Raw genomic sequence first — 27,120 nt, 5'->3', positions numbered from 1 at the left:
ACTGACTCTCACTCTGTGTCCTTCCCAGAAATCTCCAGAAGCCAGTGTTGTGAAAATACTCTATTTATTAAAGACTGGCAGAAGGAAGCGGGTTCTAGGTTCTGAATGGGAAATCGAGTCCCAGCGCCGGTGGAGAGAAAGGAATATGGGTCAGCCGGCCACCTGGGAGGGGTCACAGGTCAGTAGCCGGACCCCAGTCATAGCCGTCGTCAGAGGACTCCACATCTCGAGCTCGTGTAAACTTCTTCCTCAGGGCCTCCCGCCCGTAGGTCCTGGGGATCAGGAAACAGAGGAGAGGCTGTGGGCGGTGGGGAGGCTTGAGCTACCCTTACCTGAGGCTGACTCTGCTAGGCACAATGGGTGTGGACAGAGATGAGCAGGACTGCTCGTTTAGGGGTCAGGCCTCATGAACAAACTCCTACACATCCTTCAAAGCCCCATCTCATGTCCTGTCCTTCCGGAAGCTTTCCCAGTCCTCTGAGGAAGCGGGCCCTGACTATGTGGGGTGGGACTGGCCCCTCTGCTTTCATCTCGCCCAGAAGGATGGGAGCACATTTAGACATAGCTTGGTTCTGGATCCCTTCATCCCCTGAGCCTGAGTCCCAGGAAAAGTTCTGAGGGGCTCCAGTCTGGAGTACGGGGGCTCTTACCGCACGCTGTCCTGTCGCCACTGACTGTGGTGGGGGTGGCTGTCTACCTAGGAGGGGGGGAACGGAGGTCAGCACTTCCCCCAAAGTAAGATAAACTGGGATGCAGAGCACCCCTGTCCCAACTCCCCACCTTGGCCCAGGCAGTGCTGCCCACAGGCTCTCTCCTAGCCCCACACAGGTCTGCAGCTCGTCTCTAATTTTCAGTGAAAAGATACGCTGGGATGGGGGGAAGGCCTTGGCTGAGATCCCCTAGCCTGTCAGCAAAGGAGGAGTTGGGTTTCCCATCTGCAAAATTCCTGAGGGCTGTTAGGAGTTCATAAATAAGTTCATATATGGAAAGTGCTCAGGATAGTGCCTGCCCCATAAGCAAGCTGCCATGGACAGTTGAGCAGGTCGGGTACTGCACAACTCCTGGGAGCACATCATAGATTTGTACATTTTCACATTTAACTAAAGAGCCTGGAGGAAGGGGTACCTTTGTCAAATTTATAGAAAGGCACTGTGGGGGCTGAGGCAGCCTCACAAAGAATAAATACTATATAAATATTTGTTTTTGGTAAACACCCAAGTCGTATGGGCTGGGACTTGGGTAAGCGCACTGAGTTTAAACAACCACCTTGTGACGTCAAGATGTAACTATTCCATAAGGAAACACAGCGGTGGAAACATTTGTTTTAAGTTGTTCAGTGACGCATTCAAATAGCCTAGGTCTGGGTCTGAGATACTGATCTCAGCAGAGAAGCTTCTGTTTGTTGATATCCTAGGGGGAAACAGGCTCCCGCACCGTGTGTCTCAGCTGCATCCCGAGACCCTTGCCAGGGCCACCCCCGTGCCCTGCTCACCTGGGCCCCTCGGGGACCGGAGGCTCTCCCGTGATCCCGTGGGCTCTGGGGCTCATCCACGAGCACGGGCTCCGAGGACCGGGCCAGAGCTGGCACCGGGGGACCCTCGTCCACGTCCATGTGGGGCCCGCCCTCGCCGTCTGTGTAGCCCTCGCCATCTGTCTCGTAGTCACTGTTGACCCGGCTGTCACAGCTCAGATCTGCAGAGCTGTCGGCCAGGCCGTGGTGAGGGAGCTCCAGGTTGTCCTCGGAGGAGTTGTCCAGCTGTGGGGCGGGGGGGCCAAGCTGAGCCAAGACCCCCCCACACACACACCAAGCCAGGCCCTCCCTGATCTCAGACCGGACCCCCGACTGAGGACACCAGCCTTTGACCTCAGTCCCCAAACAGGTCAAGACCCTGACCTCAGGCCAAATCTTGACCGCGGACACGCCCCCAGCCCTGACCCGGTACCTGGTCCTCGGCCGTCCAGATGGGCCGGGTCTGCTGCTCGCGGATGATGGCCTTGAGCTCCTCGTACCAACTGTCACTTGTGCCATGCAGGGGAATGGTGGCTGTGGGGAGGGGGAATCAGCGCGGCGGAGAGACTCGGGTCCAGGCCCCATCGCCTGCCCTGGATCCCCAGCTCCCAGCCCACCCGTGAAGAGGTGTTCGCTGTGCTTCCGTAGCTTCTGCGCTTGCGTGTAGAGGCGGCGGGTGCTGTGGCGGGAGGCGGGCGCCAGCCACTGGCGTAGGGCCTTGAGGGCCGGGCGGCTCTCGGGGGCGCAGAAGACCACGATGGGGTAGTACTGCACGTAGTTGAGGCGTTCGATCGCTGACGGCGTCACGTCCAAGAGCGCGTGCTTGTTCTGGGCCCAGCCCGCAGTGGAGACGGTGGGAGGGGGAGTGCGGGGGGGGGGGGCGGGGGACAGACCGCAGAGACAGAGCAGGAGACGGGTCAAGAGGCAGGAGAAAGATCAGCTGATCAGAGATGCAGGTGAAGGGCCAAGGTCAAGGTGGGCCCCAGCCTCGCAACACAGGCCAGCATGTCGGAGGGGTGGGGGTGGGGGGGAGGCTGGGATAGCCCAGGGCTCGCCGCTGTGTCCCTCCCGAGCCCCCACGTCACAGCACCTCCCCGAGGGGCGCCGTGGGAGTCCCTGCTGCTCAGCATGGAGCCAGAACAGGTCGGAGACCTGGGCCTTGGTTTCCCCACCCTTGAAACAGGACCCACAGCAGGGCCCTGCTTACTTTCTCCGCGATCACGCGCACGGTGTCCAGCTTGATGATCTTGGAGGGGCTATCCATCCTCAACACACTGTCTGTGGAGGGGAGAGAGAACCCGGCAGCTTCAGAAGGGCATTCCCCTGGCCACTCAAATTCAAGCCTCCCTGCCCCTCCCCTGCTCAAGAACCCACCATGGCTCCGCATCGCCCTGCGAGCAATCCTAACAACAGCAGCAGCCCCCTTAGCCATGTGCCTGACACTCGCTGCACTCAGTCTCCCTGCTGACCATGGCCTACACTGCTACTGACCCATCAGGCAGATGGGAGACCGCCTCAGGGACATGAGGTCACTGGCTCAGGGTCACAGAGCCAACACGGGGCAGGGTGAGGAGCCTCATTTGGAGTCTGTGTTCCAGACACTGGCTCTCCCACACTTGACCCCAGCTCGAGGCCTTTGCTCAGACTGTGTCAAAGGAAGCTGCTCTCCCATCCCCCATCTGTCCTCTAGGACTTGATAGAGCACTGCTTCCTCCAGGAAGCCCTCTAGTATAGCCAGGCAGCTGAAGGAGACCCGCCCTGCCCGGGGAGGGGGGCGCCTAAAAGGAACGGGGGGAACACAACCTTACCTGTTTTTTTATTGTTATAAAACACGCATAACATAAAAGGTACCACCTCAACCGTCTCTAAGTGCACAGCTCAGCGGCGTGAAGCACACTCACACGGTCCTGCAGCACCCCCAGCCTCTGTCTCCAGAACGTTCCGTCTCCCCACATGGAGACTCTGTCCCCACCCCCTGCCCCAGCCCCCGCTCCCACCCTCTCCTCTCTGTCTCTGTGGACGGGACTCCTCTGGGGACCTCCTGGGAGTGGGGTCCTGCGGGATGTGTCCTTCTGGGTCTGGCTCCTCTCACCGAGTGCAGTGTCCTCAGGGTCCCTCTGAGTCTTGGCAGGTGTCAGGGTCCCTTCCTTTCTAAGGCTGGAGCGTGTTCCAGCGTGTGGATGGACCACACTGTGTGTATTCACCGGCCTTGGGTCGTGTCCACAGTTTGGCCGCTGTGGACGATGCTGCTGGGAACGTGGGCGTGCAGGTGCCAGGGTGAGCCCTGGCCTTTACTTCTCTTGGGTGTAGATCCAGACATGGACTCGCTGGCTGGGTCAGACGGTGACTCTGTGTTTAACTTTCTGAGGAGCTGCCAACTGTCCTCCCCAGCGGCCACCCCCCTCTATTCCCCCGGCCATGCAGGAGGGCTCCGATTCCCACATCCTCACGGACACCAGCTCTGTTCTGTTCGCGTCGTTTGACACTATGGCCCTCTGAACCACACCCAGGGGCCTCCTCCCGCCAAGTTCCTGTCCCACAGGCCCTGCATCCCAGGGTGCTCTTGGAAAAGCCTCCGGAAAGCTGCTGAGCCCCCCGGGGCAGTGAGAAGGCCAGACGGACAAAGAGCCTCACCTCCTGAAACACTCACAACTTACACGGGCACGAACACCGTGCCTGGGAGCCCCAGCCGCGAGCCGCCGTGCAGGACACATCTGCCGCCTTCCCTCACTCATCCCTCCCGCCGAGCACAAGAAACCCCATTTGAGAGGCAAGGAAGGGATGTCTCAGAGAGGGCAAGCGGCCAGCTCAGGGTCACCCAGCCACACGGAATAGGAAGGAATTTAGGGACACTGACCCACTGGACTCCCTGGCACTGCCTTGAGCTGACAGATGCCCACCCAGAGGATCCTCCAGCAGCTAGATGAGATGTTGTACCTCCAAAAGCCCCTCCACCCTCCTCTGGGGGCTCCTAACCAAGATCTCGACCCCACAGGGCTTTGAGCTGAGGCTTTATTAAGTGCATCTGCTCTGCAAATAGTGCCCTCTGCTGGAAAGCAGCTACAGGCAATATGTAAATCAGTGGGTGTGGCTGTATCCCAATAAAACTTTATTTGTAGATGCCGAGATTGGAAGTTCATTATCATTTTCACGTGTCACACAGCATTTTCTTTTAACCTCTCTTCAACCATTTAAAACGTGTACCTATGGGGTGCCTGTGTGGCTCAGTGGGTTAAGTGTCCGACTTGTGATTTTGGCTCAGGTTGTGATCTGGGGGTTGTGAGATCGAGCCCTGCATGGGGCTCTGCGCTCAGCGGGGAGTCTGCTGGAGGATTTTCTCTCTCGCCCTCTGCCCCTCCCCACTCTCGCGTGTGCACACACACGCTCTCTCTCTCTCTACAAATAAATAAATCTTTTTTAAAAAGTGTAAATATCATTCTTAGTTAGCAGGCTGTATAAAAACTTAGCTGATGGGCCACATTTGGCCCGGGAGCTTTCATTTGCTGACCCCCTACTCCAGCTTGTTTCTGTAGTGGCTAATTTGGGGTCTCCTCAGGGCAATCATCTTGTTCAATGCTGTGTCTGTAGCTCAATAAATATCTCTTCAACAAACGAAGGAACGGGTAGCACGTTGGCTGCCTGGCGAGCTGTGTTAAGAAGGATTCTGAGGCTCCATCCACACTAAGAGTGCCAAGACTGATTCAGGACATCTGGCCCCCGGCATTAGAGGGGTGCTGGTGACTCATGTGCCTCATGTTTCCACGGGCTGTTCTAACTCTTCTCATAAACAGCAGCAGCGGCAGCCTGGTCATCAAGCTGCTTTGGTCCCAGAGGTGGGGAAAGGGTTGTCAAATGACCCCCCCACACACACCGCAAACAAAGACCTGGGTTCTCACCTGCGATTTCGAACTGGTCAGGCATCTCAGCAGTCAACTTCTGCATCGCAATGTCTGCCACGGGCCCCAGGATCACCACCGGGCGCTTGAAGCTGGCTGAGGGGCAGAGAAACGGCAACAATCAAGGTCCCATTTGCAGCAAAGACTGCTAGCTCTAACCAGGCCCACGGCCACCCAGCTAAAGACTACGTCTCCCAGCGTCCCCTGCAGGCAAGGACAGCCATGTGACTAGTCCTGGCCAATAGGGTACAAGCAGCGTCGATAGGCACAGTTCAGCTTGTATCCTCCCAGGAAAGGTAGGAGCGCTCTTCACCTTCTTGCCCCTTGCCCCTGGCTGGAATGTGGGTGTGGGTGCACCATCTTGGACCATAGTAAGGCAGAAAAACAAGATGGGAGGGGACCACCCCTGGCTGTTACTTAAAAAAGGCATCTTGTCTGTGTCTGCAGGTGTCACATGGAGTCTGTTAGAGCCACTGAACCTAGCCAACTCGGTGGTCAGCAAACTACAACCCGGGGGCCACATCCGGCCCACTGCCTGTTTTATAAATAAAGTTTTATTGGAACACAGTCCCATCCACTCTTTTACGTACTGTCTCTGGCTGCCTTCCCACAGAGCTGAGTCGTTCTGAAAGGAACTACCTGGCCCACAAAGACTAAAACAGTTTAGTGTTGGATGGATACACCATTTTAGCCCTGAGGAAATGGGCACAGAGGGCAGGAGGAAAGGGGGTATCTGCTCTTGTTCTCCTCCCCTGAACTCCAGGCCTCTCTCTCTCAAAAGCTCCATACATTCAGATATTCTAAACATTCTTTTTTTTTTAAAGATTTATTTATTTATTTGAGAGAGAGAGAATGAGAGAGAGAGAGAGAGAGAGAGAGCACGAGAGGGAAGAGGGTCAGAGGGAGAAGCAGACTCCCTGCCGAGCAGGGAGCCCGATGTGGGACTCGATCCCGGGACTCCAGGATCATGACCCGAGCCGAAGGCAGTCGCTTCACCAACTGAGCCACCCAGGCGCCCTATTCTAAACATTCTTCGGTCAAAATTAAGTTGGCGGCCTTTTATTTTTAAGTCTTTCTCAAAAAATAAAAAATAAGTGTTTCTCCTCTCCTGAACAGCTCAGCCCGTTCCCATCCTTCCGGCAGGTTTTTTTGTTTTTTTTTTTTTAAAGGCCTCTGCACCTGCTGCAATTCTTTCTCCCCCGAGGCCGTGGGCGAGGGCTTGCTTCCCTTCCTGTAATCTGGATGGGGCTGTCTCCCCGCCAGCCCAGTGCTCAGAGGATCTATGATCTATGTGCTGCTTTTGTGTGTATTTCTAAATATTGGATTAATTTCTTAAGATTTTTAGCTTTTTAAAATTAATTGTTAAAACAATACATAACAAAATTTACTATTTTACTGTATATTTTAAGGGGTACAACTCAGTGGCATTTAGTACATTCACAGAGCTGTGCAGCCACCACCCCTAGTTTCAGGATATTCTCATCACCCTGAAAAGAAATTTGTCCCCATCAGAAGTCACGCCCTAGTCCCCTCCCCCGGCCCCCACGAGCCCCCTTCCCGTCCGCAGATGAGCCCGTTCTGGACGTGTCACCCACGTGGACGCACACCCCGTGTGGCCTTCCGTGTCTGGTTCCCTCCCTGAGCGTCGTGGGCTCGGGGTCCGTCCCCGGGGCAGCGCGTGTGGGCGCCTCGCTCCCATCTGTGGCCTAGGGACGCTCCCGTGCGTGGAGGGACACACTGTGTTATGTCTCCTCATCTGTTGATGAGCATTTGGGTTGTTTCCACATTTTGGCTGTTGTGAATCACAATGCTGTGAACACCCGTGTGCGGGTTTAGGTCTAACGCCTGTTCACAGTATGGGTGTATTTTAAAGGGTGTCTGTTTAGCACCAGCAGCACCCACTGAATGTACAGCCTCCCCTCTCTGTGCTGTCTGGTGCCACGTGGGGCGATGGAGCAGTTAAAATGTGGCTCGACGGCGCCTGGGTGGCTCCGTCAGTTAAGTGGCTGCCTCTGGCTCAGGTCATGATCTCGGGGTCCTGGGACTCGGGCTCCCTCCTCAGTGGGGAGTCTGCTTCTCTCTGTCCCTCTGCCTGCCGCCCACCCCCCCCCCCCGGCTTGTGCTTGCTCTCTCCCACTCTCTCTCTCTGTGTCAAATACGTAAATAAAATCTTAAAAAAAAAAAAATGTGGCTCGTCTGAACTAAGATGCACTTTGAGTGCAAAATACACACCAGATTTTGAACACAGTGCACACACAAAAAAGGATGTGGAATATCTCACTGACAACTTATAATTGGATTATCTATTAAAATAATACTTTGGCTACATTAACAAGATAAATTATTTAAATTATCTTTAACCATTTCTTTTTCGAGATTATATATGTCGTTTGCATATTTCAATTGAAATAGAAATTAATTTTTAAGGAAAGAAGCCCTTTCCTGTTTCCTTACTTCGGCACCCTACAATAACCCAACATGGGTATTTTTGGTGGGAGTAGAGAGGTGAGGATGGGGGCTTCTGAAGGCTGACGTGGCTGAACACTTGGCCCAGAACTTCCAACAATCTTATGAGCCCCCCCCAGCCCCCCACCCCCACCCCAGGGACTCACCTTCTCGAAGCACCACGCGTTCATATGGCGGGTAGTGACCCTGCCTGGTCAGAGCGGACAGGTCTTCGCGGCTCCGATGGGTGGTCTTCTTGGCCCCGCGCCGAAGGCCCCTCAGCCGCCAGAACTCGGCCCGCGCGCTGGAGCCCGCCGAGGCACCCGGCCCGGCCCCCACGGCACGCTGGGCCTCCTCCAGACTGGCCAGCTGCTCCGCCCTGGGGAGAAGGCAGGGGACTGATCACCAAGGGCGGCAGAAGAGCAGCCCAGAGACAGTGGGCAGCGAGGCTATGCCCATGTCCGGCAGGGAAGCTGCGGCCAAGGGGGGGGCCCACCTGCTCTGGTTGGGGATGATGCCCCGCTCCTGCTCCCGGAGGTCGCGGCCCATGCGCACGGCCAGCCAGTGGCCCCCGCGGGTGCGGCTCTGCCCGGGGCCGGGGCACAGTGTGTCCAGCACATGGAAGACGTCTCCGCGGGTGAAGCCCAGGCCCGATGGCGGGCTGGCCTCCAGCTCGAAGTGTGTGCGGATGTAGAAGGAGTCGCCCACGTGGGACTGCACCATTTTCCGGAAGACTGCGGACAGGGGAGGCTCCGTGAGCGCCCAGGCCACCGCCGCCGGGCCCCGGCCCTCCTGGCCACACACACTCACTGTCCTGCTTCCGCTGTGTTACCAGCTCCACGTCCTCGCCCGGCGGCAGCCCCAGCAGGAACTGCACAGCCTCCTCCCGCGTCAGGTTCCGGAATGGCACATCATTCACCTGCCAGGAAGGGGGCACGAGATGGGGCGCAGCCCCGGGAGGAGGGTGGCGGGGACGAGACATGGCGCCGTGCTTGCAGGGGCGAGGGGGTCGGAACAGGGAGGACACTGAACGGGGGTAAGATTGTACAAGGAGTGTAAGTGTAAGGAGGTGACGGTTGTGGAGGGAGGCGAGACTCGCCAGGAAGGCACGACCCGGCCGAGGCCGTGGCCCAGAGGGCGCGGTCAGGACACAGTGGGCGCAGCCGGGACCCGAGCGACAAGATTACGATGCTGACACTGATAACAAGCACGCATCCTGGACAAGGTCATCATTTGGACAATGAGGTCGTGACACCGATAACCAGGACGTGACGTGGACAAGGTCGTGACCCAGACAAGCCACGCCCCAGTCAGCAAGGTCGTGATCCAGCCAACAAGGTCATGACGCAGGCAGGGAGAGGCGTTGAAATGTGCAAATGCCCGTGGGGGGTGTGGCCAGCCCTCGGGGTGGGCACAGGGGTGGGCACAGGGGAGGACACGTGGGCAGGGAAGACTCGGGTACCACACCCACCGCCCGCTGCCCCAGGTCACCTGCAGAATCTGATCTCCCTCCTGGATGCCCTGCCCGTCGGCCGGGCTGCCCTGCTGCACCCCCGACACAAAGATGCCCACGTCGTTGCCACCGGCCAGCCGCAGCCCGATGGTGGTGCCCTTGGGGAAGCGGACCACCCTGGAGTCGGGGCTGTACCTGGGAGGCGAGGCAGAGGCGGGGTCAGGCCGGAGGGGGCGGGGAGGGGGCGTGCTGGGCGTCCCCGGGAGAGCCCCCACCCCCTCCGGGCCTCAGTTTCCCAAAGAGCCCCGCATGGCAGCCGCATCAACACGCCGGTGCCGGAAGGCAGGACTGTGTGCTAGGGAGGCGGCCCCGGGATGTGCGGGCCTCGGGCCGGCGGGCTGTCTTTCTGGGGGACATACCCACGGTCCTCCAGGCTCTGGCTGCTGGACACCCTGTAGATGTCATAGCTGCTTTGCCTCGGGGAGTCTGAAAGGGAACAGCAGTCTCTTTCCCAAGCCCGTGGACTGGTCCAGCCGCCACACCGCTGCCTGATGGCCTCCCTGCCCCCACGGTGCTGTCACCCAGCCCCCCATCCTCCCCAGGGAGCTGTCCCTGACCTCTTAGGCCCATAACAGCCTCTGTAGCCCTGCCTGGCACAGCCTCACTGGCTGGGATCAGAAAAACCAGAGGGATGCTCAAGAGTCACCACCCTTCCGCCGCCTGCTCACCTGGTTCCGAGACGGTTCTGGAATCCACCGAATTTTCCCGCCGAAGTGGGGGGCTCTCCCTGGAGGGGAACAGACTTGGGGTGAAGTAGGATGGATGCTGAGCGTGACTGTTGGAATTCTAACTTCTCTGCACCCAGGTTCAACTCCGGGTTCTGCTCCCTCCTAGCTGTGCGACCAGGGGGCCACTGCCCTCTCTGGGGATGGCTAAATCAGCCATGTGAGCCAGCTCGGGAGTGGGTCACCCACCCCCAAATCCTACAGCCCTCGACGGCGCCTCGGCTGTAACCTGTTGAGATCGCGCATCAGAAGCGCCCCACTAAGCCGCCCCAGCTCCGGACTCCCCGGACATTTACTGGTGTTTGGAGCTGCTGGGTTTTAGGGTACTTTGTTATACAGCCACAGATAACTGAGAGACCCCCTACCTCACAGGTGCAGGACGCCTGAGTAGGGTGCTCGTTATCTAATCCCCACGCGTTGGGCACTTAGGTTTTTAGGCACTGAGTTGTGTCCCCTCAAAATTCATCTGTTGAAGCCCTGACCACCCATCTCAGCATGTGACGGTTAACAGGGCAGGCCCCGATCCCTTGTGACTGCTATCCTTATAAAATGGGGACATTTGGACACAGAGACAGACACGCACAGAGAGGAGGTGGACACCTACGAGCCCAGGACTGCCAGGGGCTACCGGAAGCTCCTGGAAGCTAGGAGAGAGCCCCACCTGCGAGCCTCCAGGGAGAGCCGGCCCTGCCGGCGCCCTCATCTGCCGTCCTGAGCCCCCGCCGCCAGAGGACACCCATGCAAGGTCATTGCCTCCTGTCCCCATCTGTCATCATCATAAGGAACAAGCACCCATGGCTGTTGTACCCCCCAAGAGAAAATCCCTAATAGGCGCCTTATGCACTTTGAAGTCTTCTGGGATGTGTCGGAATATTCAGTTCCTTCTGCTTTAAAGTTGATCCATATCAGGTTTTCCCAGGACCAAGAACCCAGAGCCAGTCCTGGGGGCAGGGAGGACTATGGGTGGACGGGAGACGCCTCTTCCAGGCAGACCACCAGGTGGAAAAGATATGTCCATGTTCCCCTCCTGCTGGACCATTCTGGCCAATGGGGGTACGTACTCGGAGGAGTTGGTTTGGCTGGCGTCCAAACTGTGTTGCACGTGCTGGGGTGGCGGTGGGACGTGCGAGGGCAGCGCCTGAGACAGCTCTGAGCCGAGGTCCGAGATGTCTGCAGGGGAAAGCATGTCCCCTCAGGCCTCCTGCCCACACCTTCCAAACTGGACCCACTTCACAGAGGGAAACATCAAGGCCGCTCGCAGCAAAGGGGCCTAGACCGAGTCAGGCTCAGCCAGGGCCTCCAGCCCTGACTTACTGTGTGGCCTTGGGCAAGTTTCTGTCCCTCTCGGAGCCTCGCCAACCCCCACCAGGCTCTGCCTGGCACTCTCTGCCCCCTCCCCGCCGCCCTCCGTTCAGCCCCCAGGGCCTGCCTTCTGGCCCCTCACCATCCAGGAGGGAACTGTCGCTGTCACTGACAGCTGGTGGGATGTTCACCAGGAACTGCCCGCGGTCCCTGAGCACCAGCAGGGTCAGCTTCCCTTCTGACTTCTCGATCAGTCGCCGTGTGTCACTCAGAGACAGATTCTTGCTGGACACACCGTTAATCTAAAAGGGGCCAGGAAGGAAGACAGGAAGTGAGTTAATGCAAGATCGGGGATACCAGAAATAGATAGCTTGGTGGTGGGGGGGGACTAGAAAGCACACAGTCCCCGAGAATTCATAAAGACAGCCATTCTCAAGAGGAAATAATACAACTGGATTCCTCCCGCTCTGAGGAGACCATGCCCAGAAGTGACTCCTGCAAGAATTCCAGAATTGGCCAATTTCCTAAGGGGTGGGGTGAGCACTAGGGGAAAATGAGAAGCAGGTTGAGGCCCCATCTCCCTAGAAGGGGAATTTCTCGGGAGACACTAGGAACAAACATTAGAAACAAGTCTAAGTAAGGAACAGGGAGTGGATAGCCCAAAATACCAGAAGCAGACGATCTGTAGGAGGTACTAGAAACAGACATTTAGAGGTGCGTCAGAAACATAATTTGGGGAAGAATTTAATGTCCTCTCTGGGCGCTCCGGGAATCCCTTTCTAACGTTTCCCGGCAGGTGCGTCTGTTTTCATTTACCCTGGGGATTGTGAGTTTGTCATTCCCCCCCGCCCCCCCCCCCCCCACTGAGCTACCTGTTTCTAGTGTCTGCCCCAGACCACTAGAAACAGACAATTCCTCGGGGTCACTGGAAACAGATAACTCTGAAGAGGCTCTCAAAGCGATCAACTGGAAATGGTTTGGAAATCAAACACTAGGAATCACTAGAAACTGATTTTCAGGAGAGGAGTCTGGAAAGAAACCAGCTCCAAGACAGAGCCGCGCCTCTAAGCCTGGCCTCTGGACCATCAGCCCCGACCAGCTAGGGCAAGTTGTGGAATGAGCACCGTGGGCCAGCGCCCCCGTGTGATTCTGGGGATACTAGAACCCGACATTTGGAGTGTTAGAGCAGAGGCTGGGGGCAGGGGGGATCCTGCGTTGTCCTCTCTAACCTCTGGGAAACAGGCAACACCCAGCAGGCCGATGGTTCCAGCCAGCTCTGCGGACCTTGCTGGTGGCAGGGTCGCCCGGTCTAGCCCCCGACAGGAAGCCTGGGCTCACCTGTAGGATGAGGTCTCCTTCCTGCAGCCCACGGTTCCTGGCGGCCAGGCCCGAATCGGTGATGTGCTTGATGAAGATCTGACTGCCCAGGGTGACCCCGAACTCTGTGGGGGGCGGAGGGAAACTGAGGCAGGGCCTGGGCTGTGGGCTCCTCTCAAGCTCAGACTTCCCACCTGCCCTCGACCCTCCTGCCTGCCTTCTGGGCCGCCATCCCGCAGGGAGAGCTCAGGCCCGGCTCCCTCCCTGCCACCCTGGGGCTGTTCTGACAGGACCCAGGACCCAGGACGTGTGATGTTAGCACAGAAGGTCATGGGCAGGGGCCTGGGAAGGAACAGAGCCCTGGTCCCCGTCCCCAGCGCCCTGCTCACATCACCACATGGGTGCTCTTAATGACATCACCATCAGTGTTCAGGGCGTGACTCTTGCTATTAAAATCCCAAGGTGGGGGGCGCCTGGGTGGCTCAGTCGGTTAAGTGTCTGCCTTTGGCTCAGATTGTGATCCCGGCATCATGGGATCGAGTCCCCCATCGGGCTCCCTGCTCAGCAGGGAGCCTGCTTCTCCCTCTGCCTGCTCTTGTGCTCTCTCTCTCTCTCCCTCCCTCTCAAATAAATAAATAAAATCTTAAAAAACAATAATGGTAAATAAAATTCCAAGGTGGGGACAGATGTCCAGTGCCATTTGTCACATCATGTTTAGAATTCTAAGGTCACAGTGCTGCCATTGACTCGAGATGGGGTCAGAGGTCACATCCCTGCTGTTGGGGTCATGAAGGAAATGCCAGTATCATGACACTCTATAGATGTCACAGTGGGTGAGTTTCCTGGGGCTGCTTGAAATTGTCACAAACTTAGTGGCTTTTAAACAATACCAATTTGGAATCTCATAGTTCCGGGCTCGGAAGTCCCAAAACCCCGGCGTGGGCAGGGCTGGTCCCCCCGGGGGCCCCAGGGAGACCCGGCTCTGGCCTTTTCCCGGCCCGCAGCCCCCCTCCATCCTCACCGCCACCAGCGCAGGGTCTGCCCATCTCTGGGACTCCCACCCTCTGCCTCCCCCTCGTGAGGGCCTCGTGAGGACGCCGGGCCCCCCGGGAACCCAGGGTCACCCTCACCCCGGGAGCCGGGACAAGGTCCCCTCTGCCACGTGAGGGGACACGTCCCAGGTCCGGAGGGGCCAGGACGGGGACATCCATGGGGGCCTTTATTCTGCTGACCACCCGCCACACGGGACGGGGGTCAGGGCAGTGGCGACCCCCCTCTGCGGGAACCCTGGGCCCCACCGCCAACAGCACACCCCAGCCGCTGGCTCACCTTCGCCCTCTCGCCTCCGCACCAGCATGGACTTCACGGGCCTCATCTGCACATCCTGCTGTGGCAGCCGCTTAAAGCCAGACACCAGGGCCAGCCCGTTGGCCTCAGAGTTACCACCGGGGGGGCTCCTGCGCCCATGGCTGCCGGCCCGGCTCCGGCGGCCCGCCCTCGGCCGGCGTGAGCGCTCGCCCCAGGAGCGGCCAGAGCCACTGGATGTGTCGCCTTCGTAGCCCTGGCCATGGTCGGCCTCGTCGGAGTCCCGATGTCCCCGGCCGGAGGGGCTGGCCTTGGTGGCAGGCAGCTGGATTTTCCGCGGACGCTTCACCGTCTGTTAGGGGAGGAAAGGGAGGGCCGGCTCAAGGCTCTGCCCCATCCACTGGGTCGTCCTGGGGGACCCTGGCCCCTCTCTGGGCCTCAGCGTCCAAGCTGTGAAATGGGGACAAGATTCCACTTGCTCGTAGACGCTTATGCTCAGACTGCCCCATGAGCTGCAGGACCAGGTGGGGCTCAGCGGGGGGCTGGGGGGGGCAGAGGTGCCCCCTGTACCAGGGGCTGCCCCTCCCACCCGACCCCCACTCACAATGTTGGCCAGCTTGGTGCAGGTCTTGAGTATCTGAATGGCAAAGGTGGAGGTGACACTCTCCATGGAGACCCCATTCACCATGACAATGTGGTCCCCTGTCCTGAGGGAGGAGGCTGGGTCTCAGGGAGGAGGCCTCACCTTGCACTTTGGGGCGGGCACCCCCAGTTCTACAAGGCCTGGTTCTAATTCACTGGTGTCCCATGTCTCACAAAGACATTTATCCTTCTGGGCCTCAGTTTCCTCATCTGTAAAATGGGGGCCTATCATGGATGCTACCGTACTAATAAAATGCAACCACAGAACAGAAGCTGTGGTTATAACGGGTGTCTCCATACTCCTCATTTCTTCTGTCCATCCCCTCTTTCTGCTATTCTCCCCCTCTTTCCCCATCTGGGTTTCAACATCTCTCTCTCTCTGAAGCTGTTCCTTGATTCCAGGCTGAGCCAGATCACCCGTCAGCCACTCAGGGCCCAGAACCATTTCCCCCCAACATAACTCCCAGGAGCCTCCTGCCCCCAAGGGCTCAGACCACTGGGTTTCCTTCCCTCCAGCCAAAACAGGTTTCCCAGTTTTTCCATTCCAGGAATGCCGTGGGGCCACTATGACCCCGAGACCTACATCGGAGGACCAGAGAGTGCCTTGGGGAGAGGGAGGGCCACATCGCCAACGCCATCCTGCTACCAGCTCCAAGCCCTGTGTTGGCAGAGCTGGAAGGCGCCAGGCACTTTCCTGGCTCCTAGCTTTGGCCCGCACAGGTCCCTCCTCTTGGCCAGCAACCCTGCTGCCTTGATACGCACAGCAGTCTGCCCTCCGCTGGTCCCCCGGGTACCACATCAGACACAACCACGGATCCACTGGGCCGGTCTCGGCCCCCAGAGATTGCAATGCCGAAGCCTCGCCGGGGGTCCTAGGAGAGGATGAGACATAGGATGAGCTTCTGCTTCCCATGGGGACAAAGGCTCTCCCATCCTGTCGAGCAGCCCAGGATCAAGAAGACATTCTTGTTGGCAACCACGCGGGGAGAGGGAGGCCTCACCTTGCAGAGCGTGGCCGTGTGCTGTTCCCAAATGGTCAGCTCCTCCATGTCCAACACCTGACAGGAGGGAATGGAAGGTGGGCGTGAGGCCATGGCAGGTCCACTGGAGCACTCAGGGGTCCCCTGCCCTGGGTGAGGAGCCCGGCTCTGACACTCCCATGGTCCAAGCCTGTGGGCAAGTGGCTACCTCTCTGGAGACCTCAGCTTTTGTATCGGCAAAGTGGATTTATGTCAGGGGTTCTCAGTTAGGGACCACTCTGCCCCCCAGAGGACATTTGGCAACATCTGGAGGCATCTGTAGTCATCACAACTGGGAGTCCTCCTGGCACCGGGTAAGTGGGGGCCAGGGGTGCTGCTCAACCCCCCACAGAGCAGGGCAGCCCCACACAGAGTACAATCTGGGCCCAAATGTTCATATGCCAAAGCTGAGACCCTGGGTTAAGTGAACCAAACTGGTAAGAGCAGAGAAAAGGCAAGTGCCTGGGGGGGATGGGGGGGGATCAGTGCCTCAAGGGATCCATGCCTGAGGAGGTCAAGCCTGGGGGGGGGGTGTGTCAAGACTGGGGGGAGGGAAAATCAGATCTGGAAGGCAGAGATTTTTGTTTGTCTCGTTCGCAGTGGAGTCCTGATTCATAGCAGGGATTCAACAGCTGTTTATGGAAGGAGGGAAGGAAGGAAGGAAGAAGGAAGGAAGGAAGGAAGGAAGGAAGGGCTTCCCTTGCGCCGAGCACTTTCCATGTACTATCTCATTTAATCCACTCATTGAAGGGAGATTCTATTATCCCCATGTCACAGAGGAGGAAACTGAGGCACAGAGAGGCAAAGTCACCTGCCAAGCCAACAGCACTGATGGAGGTGGCGGCTGGGGAATGTGGAAATACCAGATTATTTTCAGGCCCACGCTACAGATGCACGTGCAAGGCCGCACTCCGGGACACCCACCCTGCTAGAGGGAAGGCAGAGACGAGGAGCCCACCCCCCCAAAACTCAGTGGCCCTATTTCCCTGGGGGGCCTGGTAGAAAGGACGCCCCCTCCCCAGCCACCGCAGGTGGGTGATTCCCCCGGCAGAAAACCCTGCGCCGGCAGCCCCAGTGCCTCTTCTTAATGGTTCCCGGGAGAGCAGCATTCCTGGCAGCAGGAGTCGGGAGGAGGGCGGGGGAAGAGAGGAACCAAGCCCGGGGCGGGGCCTCCCGGGCTCTCCGGGCTCCGCAGTTACCAGGGAGCTGAGAGGACAAGTCTCACAACCGAGACTCAAACCCCTTGACTGGCGGTGCAGGTGCCTCTCCCAGCCTCAGCTTCCCCTCCTGTAAAATGGGTTGCCCCCATCCCCGCTGCCCGGTCTTTCAGGGTTGAGGTGCCGGAGCGGGCAAGGAGGAGCCACGCGCCAAAGGCAGAGGGAGCCTGGGCAGAGAAGCTTCCAGAGACGCGGCAGCTGTCCTGAGAGGGGAGAATACAGACTTTCCTCCTTTGCACATGGATAAGAAAACACCGTTCCGTAGCTGGCGGCCGAGTGCTTTCCGCACACCCGCTCGTTCAATCCTGGGGGGCCCTCGGATGTGGCACCACTATTACTCCTACCTTAAGGGAGGAGAAAGGAAGGCCCGGAGAGGTCCAATACCTTGTCTGAGGTCACACAGCAAACGGGGGACACAGGCAGCCCGTCCCACACCCTCGCTCCTCACTGCAAGGCCACAGCACCCTTCTGCTTAATTCTTGTTTTGTTTTCTTCTGAAACTCATTTTTCAAAACAGAGTCTTTTTACTTGGCTTTAATTTTACGCTTTGAATCGGGAAATGGCCTCCAGAATTTTGATTTCCTGGCCTTATTTTAAGAAACAGCCCTAGGGAACAAGGGTCCCCAGGGAACAAGGGCCCCCAGGGGGACAGGAGCAGGTGCCCCAGGCTTGTCCGGCCTTGCGGTTCGTAGGTTCACCTCCTCAGCTGTCAGAGGCCTTGACTAAAACCCAGAGGGGCTGAGCCTCACCCCACTGGCCCCGCAGCCCAGCTCACCTCCACAGATTTCCCCTGTGCCTAACACACACTCCCAGGATTTGTGCACAGCTAGCCCTTGCCACTAGGGTTCTCAGCTCAAAAGCTGCCTCCTCAGGGAGCCCACCTTGGCTAGCCAAATTTCCCTGGCTCCCTATCACTCTTCCGTGTTTTATTGTGTTTTCTCGTGGCCTTCATACCATCTTAAAATATCCTGTGTAATCACCAGTTTGCAAATTTCTGGTCTTTCCTCCCGGGCTGTGAAGGCTGGGTGAGGCTGTCTCTTTGAGCTCTAGTGATGGCCACTGGCACCTCCCAGGCCCTGCGATTAGCCTCCACTCCAAGCCTTAGTACCTGCTGTATGTACTCTCTGGGCAAACTCCTATTCATCCTTCACAGCCCCAGTGCCACTGTCTCTTCCTCCAGGAAATGAGTCTTCAGTGGCCCCATACACACATCTCACATCCCTAATTATTGGAATCTGGGATGTCTCCCATACACCCCTCTAGTCTGGGGCCTGCTGCTGGGCAGGGCTGGGGGCCCTGGGACCCCCGCATAGTCCCCACAGGACCAGCAGGGAGACAGTTTGGGGAACAGGTGAATGGTGACATAAAAAGTATATTCAGCCAGGAAATCAACCGGTGTGTCCAGAATTGCTAGAGCCCTCAGCCAGCGGCCCAACCAGGTGAGCTCTGAGGGGGCGGGGCCTGCACCTGCTTCCCCACCTGGAGCCCCAGGCCGGTGACAAACAACGAGGAGAGGAGTCGCCCAGAGGGGGCAGGTCAGGTGGTACCCAGTCACACAACCCCAGACACTAGGCTCGGGGACTGCAGTCCTCTCTCCCCCTCCCCGCCCCCACCGCTGGGAACAAAGGCGCAGGGGGAGGCGGGAAAGGGGGCCACAAATAGGCCACTTGGGGGAGGGAATTCTGGAAGCTGTCCCCGCAGCCAGGAAGAAAGCTGGCGGGAACCTGGACTGCCCGGCCTTAGGGCTCTTGGCAGTGTGGTCTGGGGGGGAGCCACATTCCCCCTACGGCCTCAGTTTACCACCACCACCACCCCGCCCCTCCGCCCGGCACTATCGGCAATTGTGAGTCAGCTCAAGCTCCATGCCTGGAGGGTAAGGTCCCCCCAAATAGAGACACGGAGATGCCCTCCCTCCCAGCAGGTTTGCTCTTGCGTAAAACGGCCTCTCGACCCCTATCTCTGCTGCCCTTGTATACAGTAGGCGCCCAATACATGGTGGTTCCTTCTCCAGCAGCCTCGTCGGGTTCGCCGAAGCCACCCCAGCCCACAAAAGAAGTCACTGCTGCCGTTCCACGGTTACTCAAGCTTAATTCGGCGGAACACCCTGGGAGCCCGGCGTAAACATCTTTACAGGGCACCTAATACGTGCCGAGCGCTTAAAGACACATTTTCCTCTTAGAATCCTCCCTACACCCTTCTTTAAAATGAAGATCACCAATTTTATAGGCGAGGTACGGAGAGGCCTTGATTCACTGGCCCGAAGTTATACAGAAAAGCCAGGATTTGAACCCAGGTCTACCGGGTAACGGAGGCAGACCTTGGGGCAGAAAAAGACCCCAGAGACAGTTTTGGGAGACCAGCGGGCGCGAACGCCCCTCGCTGCGCAGCCTCAGGCTAGCTACCCTACTCCTCTGGGCCTCAATTTCCCCATTTGTAATCTGGGGTGATCTGGGGTCCTGGGTCGAGGTCGCAAGCCCCACTGCAGCTAGATCCCCTCCCCCTCCCGCCCTCTGCGGGCTACTCGCCTGGAATCTCACCGCCATGGTCCACCCCCTGGGCTCTCCAGCGTCCCTGCCCCTGGGGGGCCTGAAAAGGGTCAATCGTTTCCCACCTTGGGGTGAGGGAGGAGGCTGAGGATGCTGGCGGCAGACAGAGCGCCCGGCTCTCGCCCTCCTCCAGGCCGCTCCGCGGCTCCCGGCTGCACCTGCCCCCCTTCCTCCTCCGTGTCCCCTACCGGCCCCGCCTCCGCCCCGACACGCCTTCGGGACGCCGCGGAGGCCGCCTTCGCCCCCAGTCGCAGGATCCAGGCGCCGGGGCGGGAATACCAGGCCGGGTTTTCCACCCAGCTGAGCCCTTGCCGGCCGTCGGGGAGGGAGACCGGCCAGACAAGGCTGCAGTGAAGACCCGGGAGGAATTCCGGCTGCGTGTCCGAACGGAGCCTGAGATTCAACGTCCGTGGACCGGGCCCCTTTCGAGGTTCAGTTGGGACATCTATTGCAACAGGAGCAGGGTGAGTGCCAGAGACCTCCAGAACAGAACGCTAGCCTTTCTCGGGGCACCCCACCTCCGGGATGTTTACCCCCGTTACATAGAAGGGAAACTGAGGCCCGGTGAGGTCTGAGGCACGGACTTTTGATGCACGCAGGTGCGAGCTGCTGAGAGCTTGGTCTTCGCACCCCGCGCGCGGGGCTGGGCCCCCAGCTGAGGAGGGCGGGGCTGGCCGGAGGAAATTCTTCAGGCTCCTGAGAGCAAAGGTCAGGCTTCCTCCTGAGCCTCAGAAGGTGAGATCTGGGAATGACGGGACCAGGGCAGGAAGACCTTTCCTTGGGGCTGGGGGTGGGGGTTGAGTGAGGGAGGAATCACCTGGATGGTCGGGGCTGACCCTGGCTACACCCACACATTCCTTACTGCTATATAGACCCTGACGCCCAACTGCTCCTGAGCGGCACCTCATGCCAAGGTTGAAAGGGCAAATCTAGGCATAGACACCCCTTCCTGGCCTCATGCACTCAATTCTGGCAAAGAGGAATCCCACCCAGGCTGTGGCACAGAAAGGTAGACAAGAAACGAGGAAACTGGGGGATCAGGAAATGCTTCCTGGAAGAGGGAGCATTGCAGCTAGGGTTTTGAAGTTTGGGTAAGAGTTTGCCAAGTGAACAAGCAGACAATATAATAAAAATCTTTGAGCCCCCCCCCCAAATTGACTTCTTACCCCTCCCCACTGCAGTTCTCCCAAAAACACAAGTCCGCAGAGCCCAGTCAGCCAGCATGGGCCCCTCAAGCATCTCCAAAGGTCCCCAAGACAGTAAGCCTTTGCAGAAACCCCTCTGAGGACCGACTCAAAACCTCAGGGCTGGAGGGGGGAGCTCAGCTTTTTCCCAATGTGATCTTTGGCCACCAGCAGGTGGTATACAAAACGATTTTAGGTGGAAAAGGTCAAACTTTTTTTTTTTTTAATAGCTGTGTATTTGTTTTAATGAGTCATAGGAAAACATAAATAAGCTCCCCACTGACATGCATTGTGGGTGTTCGTGGCTGTGAGTACTCGGGAGTGGCCCATATGTGGGGAACATCCTGAGCTCCTGCTCTACCACAGACCTCAACACTATTGTCTGTGGACTAAATGGGTTGAATTTGTGGTAATGAGGCTCCTGGCTCACGTTTATTGAGTGTTTGCTTCGCTGCAGTTACACATAATGAAATCCACGTGTCCGTTTGGCAGCTGGGTTGAGGGGCAAGCCTGACTGGCAAGAGCAGGGTTTGGACCCCGATTTGGCTCTGTTTGACCCCACACCCCTCACTTTATACGAGTGTTTCTCACTGTAGGGGAATTTGCCCGTGAGGGCCGCTTGGAGATGCCTGGAGACATTTTGTTTTGTCAAAACAGACTGGTGCTCCTGGTGTCAAGTAGGTGGAAACCAGGGGTGCTGCTCATCACTCCACAGCACCCAGGACTGTTCCCCACAAGGAATGACCTGGCTGAGGATATTAATAGCACTGAGGTAGAGAAACCCCACTCTAGGCCACTCTCAGAAGGGGGGCAACCACCCCAAGACACATGGTCTTCTTCCAGCCACCCAACATGCTGCTCCCATGTATTCATGCCCTACTCAAGAACTCTCAATGGCTCCCTAGTACCCATCAGACAATCCTGTGCTCAAATGCAGGTTGTTTTATTTTTTAAAGTAAGCTCCACACCCAAGGTGGGGCCTGAACCCATGACCCCAAGATCAAGAGTCCCAGGCTCCACCAACCCAGCCAGCAAATGCAGGGTTTTGAAAAAGGGTGTGGCCAGTGCTGCCCCATAGGCCAGAGGAGCTGGCTTTAAGCCCACTATTCCAGCCACCCCCCAGCCAGATCACTTTAAGGAAATAAAAATCTGCTTTCGGTCAGTCTACTTCATTCATGCACTCATTGTTTTTATTCGGCCATTAACGCAACAAAAATGTCTCAAGCCCCTACTATGCACCAAGTACCTAAGCAGGAACCCGGCGGAACTAACTTCTGATCTGAAATTTCAGTGCCAAATTCAACCAGGAGGGAGAAGCGCGGGCATGGCATGAGGGAATGGGGAAGGTGGGGTCCCAGAAGTACCCCTGAGATGACTCTGCTCCGCCTTTCTGAGTGCCTAGGGGGAAACTGAGGCCCAGAGAGAGAGCTGGGGCTGGACTGAGGCCCCCGAGAGTGGTGGCCACAGGAGGGGTGAGAGCGTGGGGGTGGGGGCTCACGTAGGGGGCTTGGGGCCCTGTGTATACCCAGGACTGATGAGACAGACCTAGGAGAGCCAGACAGTAATCGAATCGTCACATAACATAAAGAAAAAGTACTACCTAGGCTTCTGAGAGCATTGGCAGGGAGACACCACAGGGGCTAGGGGCTCAGGGAGGGTTTCCCTGAGGAATGGCATTCAAAATAAGAACTGAGTTTAGTAGGAGTGACCTAGGTGAGAGGGATCCAAGCCAAGGAACAATTAGACCTAAAGGAGATGAGGGAGGAGCCATGGAGAGATCTAGGTGTTCCGGGCAGCGGGCACAGCCTGTGCAAAGGCCCTGGGGCAGGACCAGGCCTGGCATGTTGGAGGAACAGCTAGGAGGCCTATGTGACTGGAGCAGAGTGGGCGAGGGGGAGAGAGGGAGGAGGGAAGGGCAGGAAGAGGAACGAGGGGTTGGGGGGCTGAGGGGAGAACTTGGGCTTTTATCCCCAGGGAGGTGGGCAGAGGGGAACCCTGATTTGGGTGTTCGCAGGCGCCCCCTGGTGGCCACTGAGGGAAGGACGACGGTGGGGGGGTTAAGGCAGGAGCAGGGGGACCAGGGAGGTCAGACCTGGAGGCCCTGCAAGGTCTGGCTTTAAAACAAACAAACAAACAAACATTTCATTTTGGAATCATTTAAAATTGACAGAAAAGTTGTAGATACAATTCAGAGTCCCCACGTGACCCTCACCTGGTCTCCTCCAACACTAACATTTTCCACAACTGCGGTATATTGTCAGAACTAAGACACCAACATCCTATGTCACCATGAACCAAACTGCAGACAGTTCATGCGTGCGTGCACACACGCATGTGCGCACACGCACACACGCACACACGCGCCTACACATACATCAAGAATGCTGACATGAATTTACAGATAGACAGTAAGCTGGACAATAACCACAGGGCAATAACCAACAGTCTCTGTAGGACAAAATTCATTTGCATTTCTATGGACCGGAATCATTTGCCATGCTACCGGTTTCATCTAATTTACAGGGCTGTGAAATAGTTCAGAGGCAAGAAACACAGATAGTTTTAGAGGGTACCCCAAAGCCTGGCATTGATCAGATATTCAATCACTATACAAATGCTAAGGAGTTATTGAATGTTCTTGAGCTGGGGTCGCAGCTTATTTTTTTTTTTAAGATTTATTTATTTATTTGACACAGAGAGAGAGCTCACAAGCAGGCAAAGTAGCAGGGAGAGGGAGAGGGAGAAGCAGGCTCCCCTCCAAGCGGGGAGCCCGATGCAGGTCTCAGTCCCAGGATCCCGGGATCATGACCTGAGCCGAAGCAGACGCTTAATCAACTGAGCCACCCAGGGGCCCCAGGTCGTAGCTTATTAACTGCACCTTTATTTATGGGACTATTTTTGGAAGATCTCTTCTCCCTGCTGGTCTGTAAGCTCTACCCAAGCACCGATGGTATCCCAAGCACCTAGAACAGTGCTTGGTGTGCAGTGAGTGCTTAATGAATGAATAAATAGCTCCTGGGGAGCCACCTAAGATTCTGAACAGAGGAGAAAGACCGGTGCTGTGTGCCCTGGGAGGACACATTCCGGGTGCGGCGGGACTAGCCACAGAACACATAAGGATTGGCAACGTGGAGGTTGTGGGGGAGCTTTAATGAGGGCCCAGTGAGGGGAGCTGGCCTGGGGTACAGGTGCGGAGGCCAGGCTGGTAACAGGGACTGTGAGCAAAGGTGGCAGGGGTCTCAGTCCTACCCTCCAGCTGTTGCACAGAAAGACAGAACCTTGATATAAACAGCCTCGTGGGGACCCCCTCCGGCCTTGGGAACACCATAAAATCACCCTCATTTTTCCCCACTGGGGCCTTGACTCCCTCCTGCCCTGGAGTGGAGAAGGAAAGGAAGCAAAAGGAGCGCCCAGGCCAACCTTCCATGCACCTGCTCCACGTCACGCTGCTGCTTCTACTTTTGAAGCCTCCCCGTGATACTGCTCCGAAGTTGGAACCAGGTCCCCATCTTATACAAATGAGGAAACTGAGGCAGGAAGAGGGAGGGCTCTGCTCTTCCCCTGCAGCAGAGCTCCCTTCCAGAGCTCCGGCTTCCTCCCGTCTGATGGTGGGGGTACCTTCTGCGAGTCCCCCTACAGCTGCAGCCCACACTGCAAGCTTCTAGAAGAGTCTACGTGCCCCGCCTCAACTTCCTTCCCCCCTACACCACAGTGCTCTCCTTAAGATGCCCCGGGACCCCCCCAGTGTTGCCCTGGGACATCCCTCCACCCTCCTGTGCATGCTAGGCGCCTGCCACACCTGAATCTGCCCCTACTACCCTCTCCCCTCCCCATCCAGTCATGAGGAAGGCATCAGACAAACGCAAAACAAGGCGCTTTCTGCAAAAGCCCTGACCAGACCATCTCCTCCAGGCGGTGAAGGTCAAGGAACAAGGTCACAGCCCGGAGGAAGCAGAGGAGACCTGACAACTGAATGGGCTGTGCAGTCCTAGATGGGGCCACGGGCAGAAAAGGCGATTCGTAGGCTCTGAATATAGTCTGCAGCTCAGCTCATGGTGACGGAGGGTGTTGGTATCGGTCCTGACAATACACCGCGGTTGGGGAAAATGTTAATGTCGGAGAAGACCCCGTGAGGATCATATGAGGATTCTCTGAATTGTATCTACAACTTTAACGTCAATTTTAGATGATTCAAAATAAAATATTTGATCTAAAGCCACACTTGCCGGGCCTCCTTGGTTGGTCTCCCTGGTCCCCGGGCTCCTGCCCTCACCCCCACAGTCTGTCCTCCCCACAGCAGCCACGAGAGGGCGCCCGTGAGCACCCGAGTCAGGTCCCGCCCTCCTCTGCCCACAGCCCTTCACGGCACCCACCTCCCTGGGTCAAAGCCAAATCCTTCGTGTGGCCCCAAGGCCCTGCAGGACCTGCCCCCGTCCCCTCCCTGTCCTCCCCTCCTCCCTCTCTCCCCCTCTCCCACTCTGCTCCAGCCACACGGGCCTCCTGGCTGTTCCTCCAACACGCCAGGCCCAGTCCTGCCCCAGGACCTTTGTACAGGCTGCGCCGTCAGCCTGGAATGCTCATTCCCCAAATAGTCACTTCCTTCATGTCTCCTCAGATGTCACCTTCTCAGCAAGGCTGCCCTGATCTTTCTACTGAAGGTTGTAAAATACCTCTTTGCCCATTTCACTCCTGTCCCTGTTGCTCTTCCACATTTTCCCCCGCTGTGAGACTGACCAGTCTTTAACCCCGGGTACAATTTCCTTCCTTTTTATATCTCCTGTTTCTTGAATGTCTTCCTCTAGCAAAACACAAGCCCACAGGAGCAGGGATCTTCGTTGGTCCGGTTCCCTGCTGAATCACCAGGGCCCGGAAAGGCACCCAGCACACAGTAGGCACTCCTTAATTCAAGTTCACTCGCTGGGCAGCCCCTCCTCCCAGCGGCGTCTGCCGCTAAGCTCAGCCCATTCCAAAGGGTGTCAGGCTCCTCCCTGAGCAAACACTGCACGTCTGGCACAAGGCCAGGCTGAGGAGGAAGAACAGGAACCCAAACTGGCCTCAGCGGACTTTCGCCAGAACTCGGGGACATGCGGAAGCCCTGCACCATGGAGGAAGGACTTTTACAAGATGCTGAGCCCGGAGTGTTGGGTGGGGGTGGGAGGGGCAGTCCCCAGACCTCCTGCTCTCCTATCTGCCTGACATCCCTACTTTACTGTGCAGCTCTGGGCACGTAGCTGCCCCTCTCTGAGCCCGAGTGCAACTTCTGTCTAACAGGAAGGCGGATGGGACATTGCAACCAGCTTGTCATTCTGAGTTCTAGTTTGGGGTGGGACCATTTACCCCAACGCCCCATGACTGAGATTCGATTACTCGCACCCTCCTTTGCTGCTCTCAGCCGCCCTGGGTCATGCTGACTCTAATTGTACCCATTTTACAGAGTGGAAAATTGAGGTTTTGATAGGCAAAGTGGCTGGCGCCTAGATCTATCTCACTCTGTGGGTTTTCTCTCCAAATCCCAGGCAGGTGGGACCCGACAGACAAGATATATCCCCTTCCAACCCTACAGACTCCAGGTTTGAAGTCTCTCCACTCCCTGGGAGTGACCCCCAATTCCAGACCAGCTATATACCCTGAGACTCATGTGCCTCCCCTCTGGGCCCCCTCTGTCCCAGACAAACAGACTTGAGGTGCAATCGGACACCTGGCTGGCCAGGAAGCTCTCTTTGTCTTGCACTTTGGGGAGCAAATGACCCGGTAAAAAACTCTTCCCACCCCAGCCTGTCCTCTGCAGGTTCTGGGTTTCCTTTGCCTTGGGGACCATCCAGCACCTTGCCCACAGGAGGCTCTGCCCACCGCCCCCCCTTCTTACTTTTCTCCATTGGCAAGGTTTGCCCAGAGAAGGAATAAGTGAGATAAGCCCAGCGGGACCCCTCCCCGGCCCCCTGCAGGTCCCGGCAGCCGGCGGGAGGTGGGGGCCACTGCCTGGAAACTTTGGGAATCTCTTCAGGGGCTCCAGGGGGAGCTCCCTAGCCTGTCACCTCCCTACCCAGGCCTCCCCTGCTCGGTTTTGGGGGATCAGAGACCAGCCGGGGCCTCCTCTGCCTCCCTGGCACCACCTGGGCCAACAATGATCCTTTTAAGTCTCTGGCTCTGGCGTCCTGGGCAGGTTGCCAGGGGGTGATAACTGCCAGCCAGATAATCCCTTAGAAACTATGTCAAATGCCCACGCAGGAGTGTCAGTTTCCTGCTGTCCGGGCAGTAGAGGGGAGGTGATGGGGGTCCCAGGACCCAGTGGCCAGGGAGCTCAGTCTGCGCAGAGCAGGGCGGGGGCGGGGGGGCTTACCTGTCTAGGAGGCGGGGTGGCCTCTGGGCAGGCGGCAGGAGCCGGGGCTTGGGTGCCCGCCTGGCATGGGGGTGGGGAGGGGCCCTGAGGTCTGAGCTCTGTCCTCCCCACTTGGTTCCCCAACTTTACCTCCCTCGTGGAGGCAGCAGTTCTGTCCCG

At 57.5% G+C, this 27,120-nt stretch overlaps 1 protein-coding gene and 1 long non-coding RNA gene across 8 annotated transcripts; one reads left to right on the top strand and one right to left on the bottom strand.

Annotated features, from left to right (window-relative positions):
• Nucleotides 1–47: 47 nt before the first annotated feature.
• Nucleotides 48–27,109, bottom strand: TJP3 (tight junction protein 3). 7 transcript variants are annotated; one of them, XM_027584942.2, is made up of 21 exons: nt 26,962–27,109; nt 15,657–15,713; nt 15,418–15,527; nt 14,618–14,720; nt 14,038–14,365; nt 12,730–12,833; nt 11,534–11,693; nt 11,151–11,259; nt 10,033–10,091; nt 9,724–9,790; nt 9,343–9,499; nt 8,662–8,770; nt 8,348–8,585; nt 8,019–8,230; nt 5,407–5,502; nt 2,718–2,788; nt 2,128–2,338; nt 1,944–2,044; nt 1,493–1,756; nt 651–697; nt 48–272 (listed from the first exon to the last, which is right to left on the bottom strand). In XM_027584942.2, the coding sequence occupies exons 2-21, from the start codon at nt 15,702–15,704 to the stop codon at nt 173–175; spliced, it is 2,694 nt and encodes an 897-aa protein (XP_027440743.2). In that variant the 5' UTR covers nt 15,705–15,713; nt 26,962–27,109; the 3' UTR covers nt 48–172. The 7 variants fall into 7 exon arrangements, with proteins under 7 accessions (XP_027440743.2, XP_027440745.2, XP_027440744.2 ...); XM_027584944.2 differs by having other exon boundaries at nt 27,091–27,109; XM_027584943.2 differs by lacking the exon at nt 26,962–27,109 and adding an exon at nt 19,503–19,581.
• LOC113917252 lies at nt 19,726–24,745 on the top strand. Its single transcript, XR_003518178.1, has 3 exons — nt 19,726–19,901; nt 20,037–20,172; nt 24,534–24,745. It is a non-coding gene; the product is annotated as an uncharacterized LOC113917252 (long non-coding RNA).
• Nucleotides 27,110–27,120: the final 11 nt, after the last annotated feature.

This window comes from Zalophus californianus, chromosome 1, assembly GCF_009762305.2.
Source record: "Zalophus californianus isolate mZalCal1 chromosome 1, mZalCal1.pri.v2, whole genome shotgun sequence".
Classification (NCBI taxonomy): domain Eukaryota; kingdom Metazoa; phylum Chordata; class Mammalia; order Carnivora; family Otariidae; genus Zalophus; species Zalophus californianus.
The sequence above is the reverse complement of the archived record's forward strand: the minus strand, read 5'-3'. Positions and strand labels throughout refer to the sequence as shown.

Coding starts and splice junctions, on each gene's coding strand:
- TJP3 (XM_027584942.2), bottom strand. CDS start 15,704: ATGGAGGAGCTGACCATTTGGGAACAGCACACGGCCACGCTCTGCAAG. Junction 14,366..14,617: donor GCACCAAGCTGGCCAACATT/GTGAGTGGGGGT, acceptor CTCCCCTAACAG/ACGGTGAAGCGTCCGCGGAA. Junction 273..650: donor TGGCGACAGGACAGCGTGCG/GTAAGAGCCCCC, acceptor CCTGATCCCCAG/GACCTACGGGCGGGAGGCCC.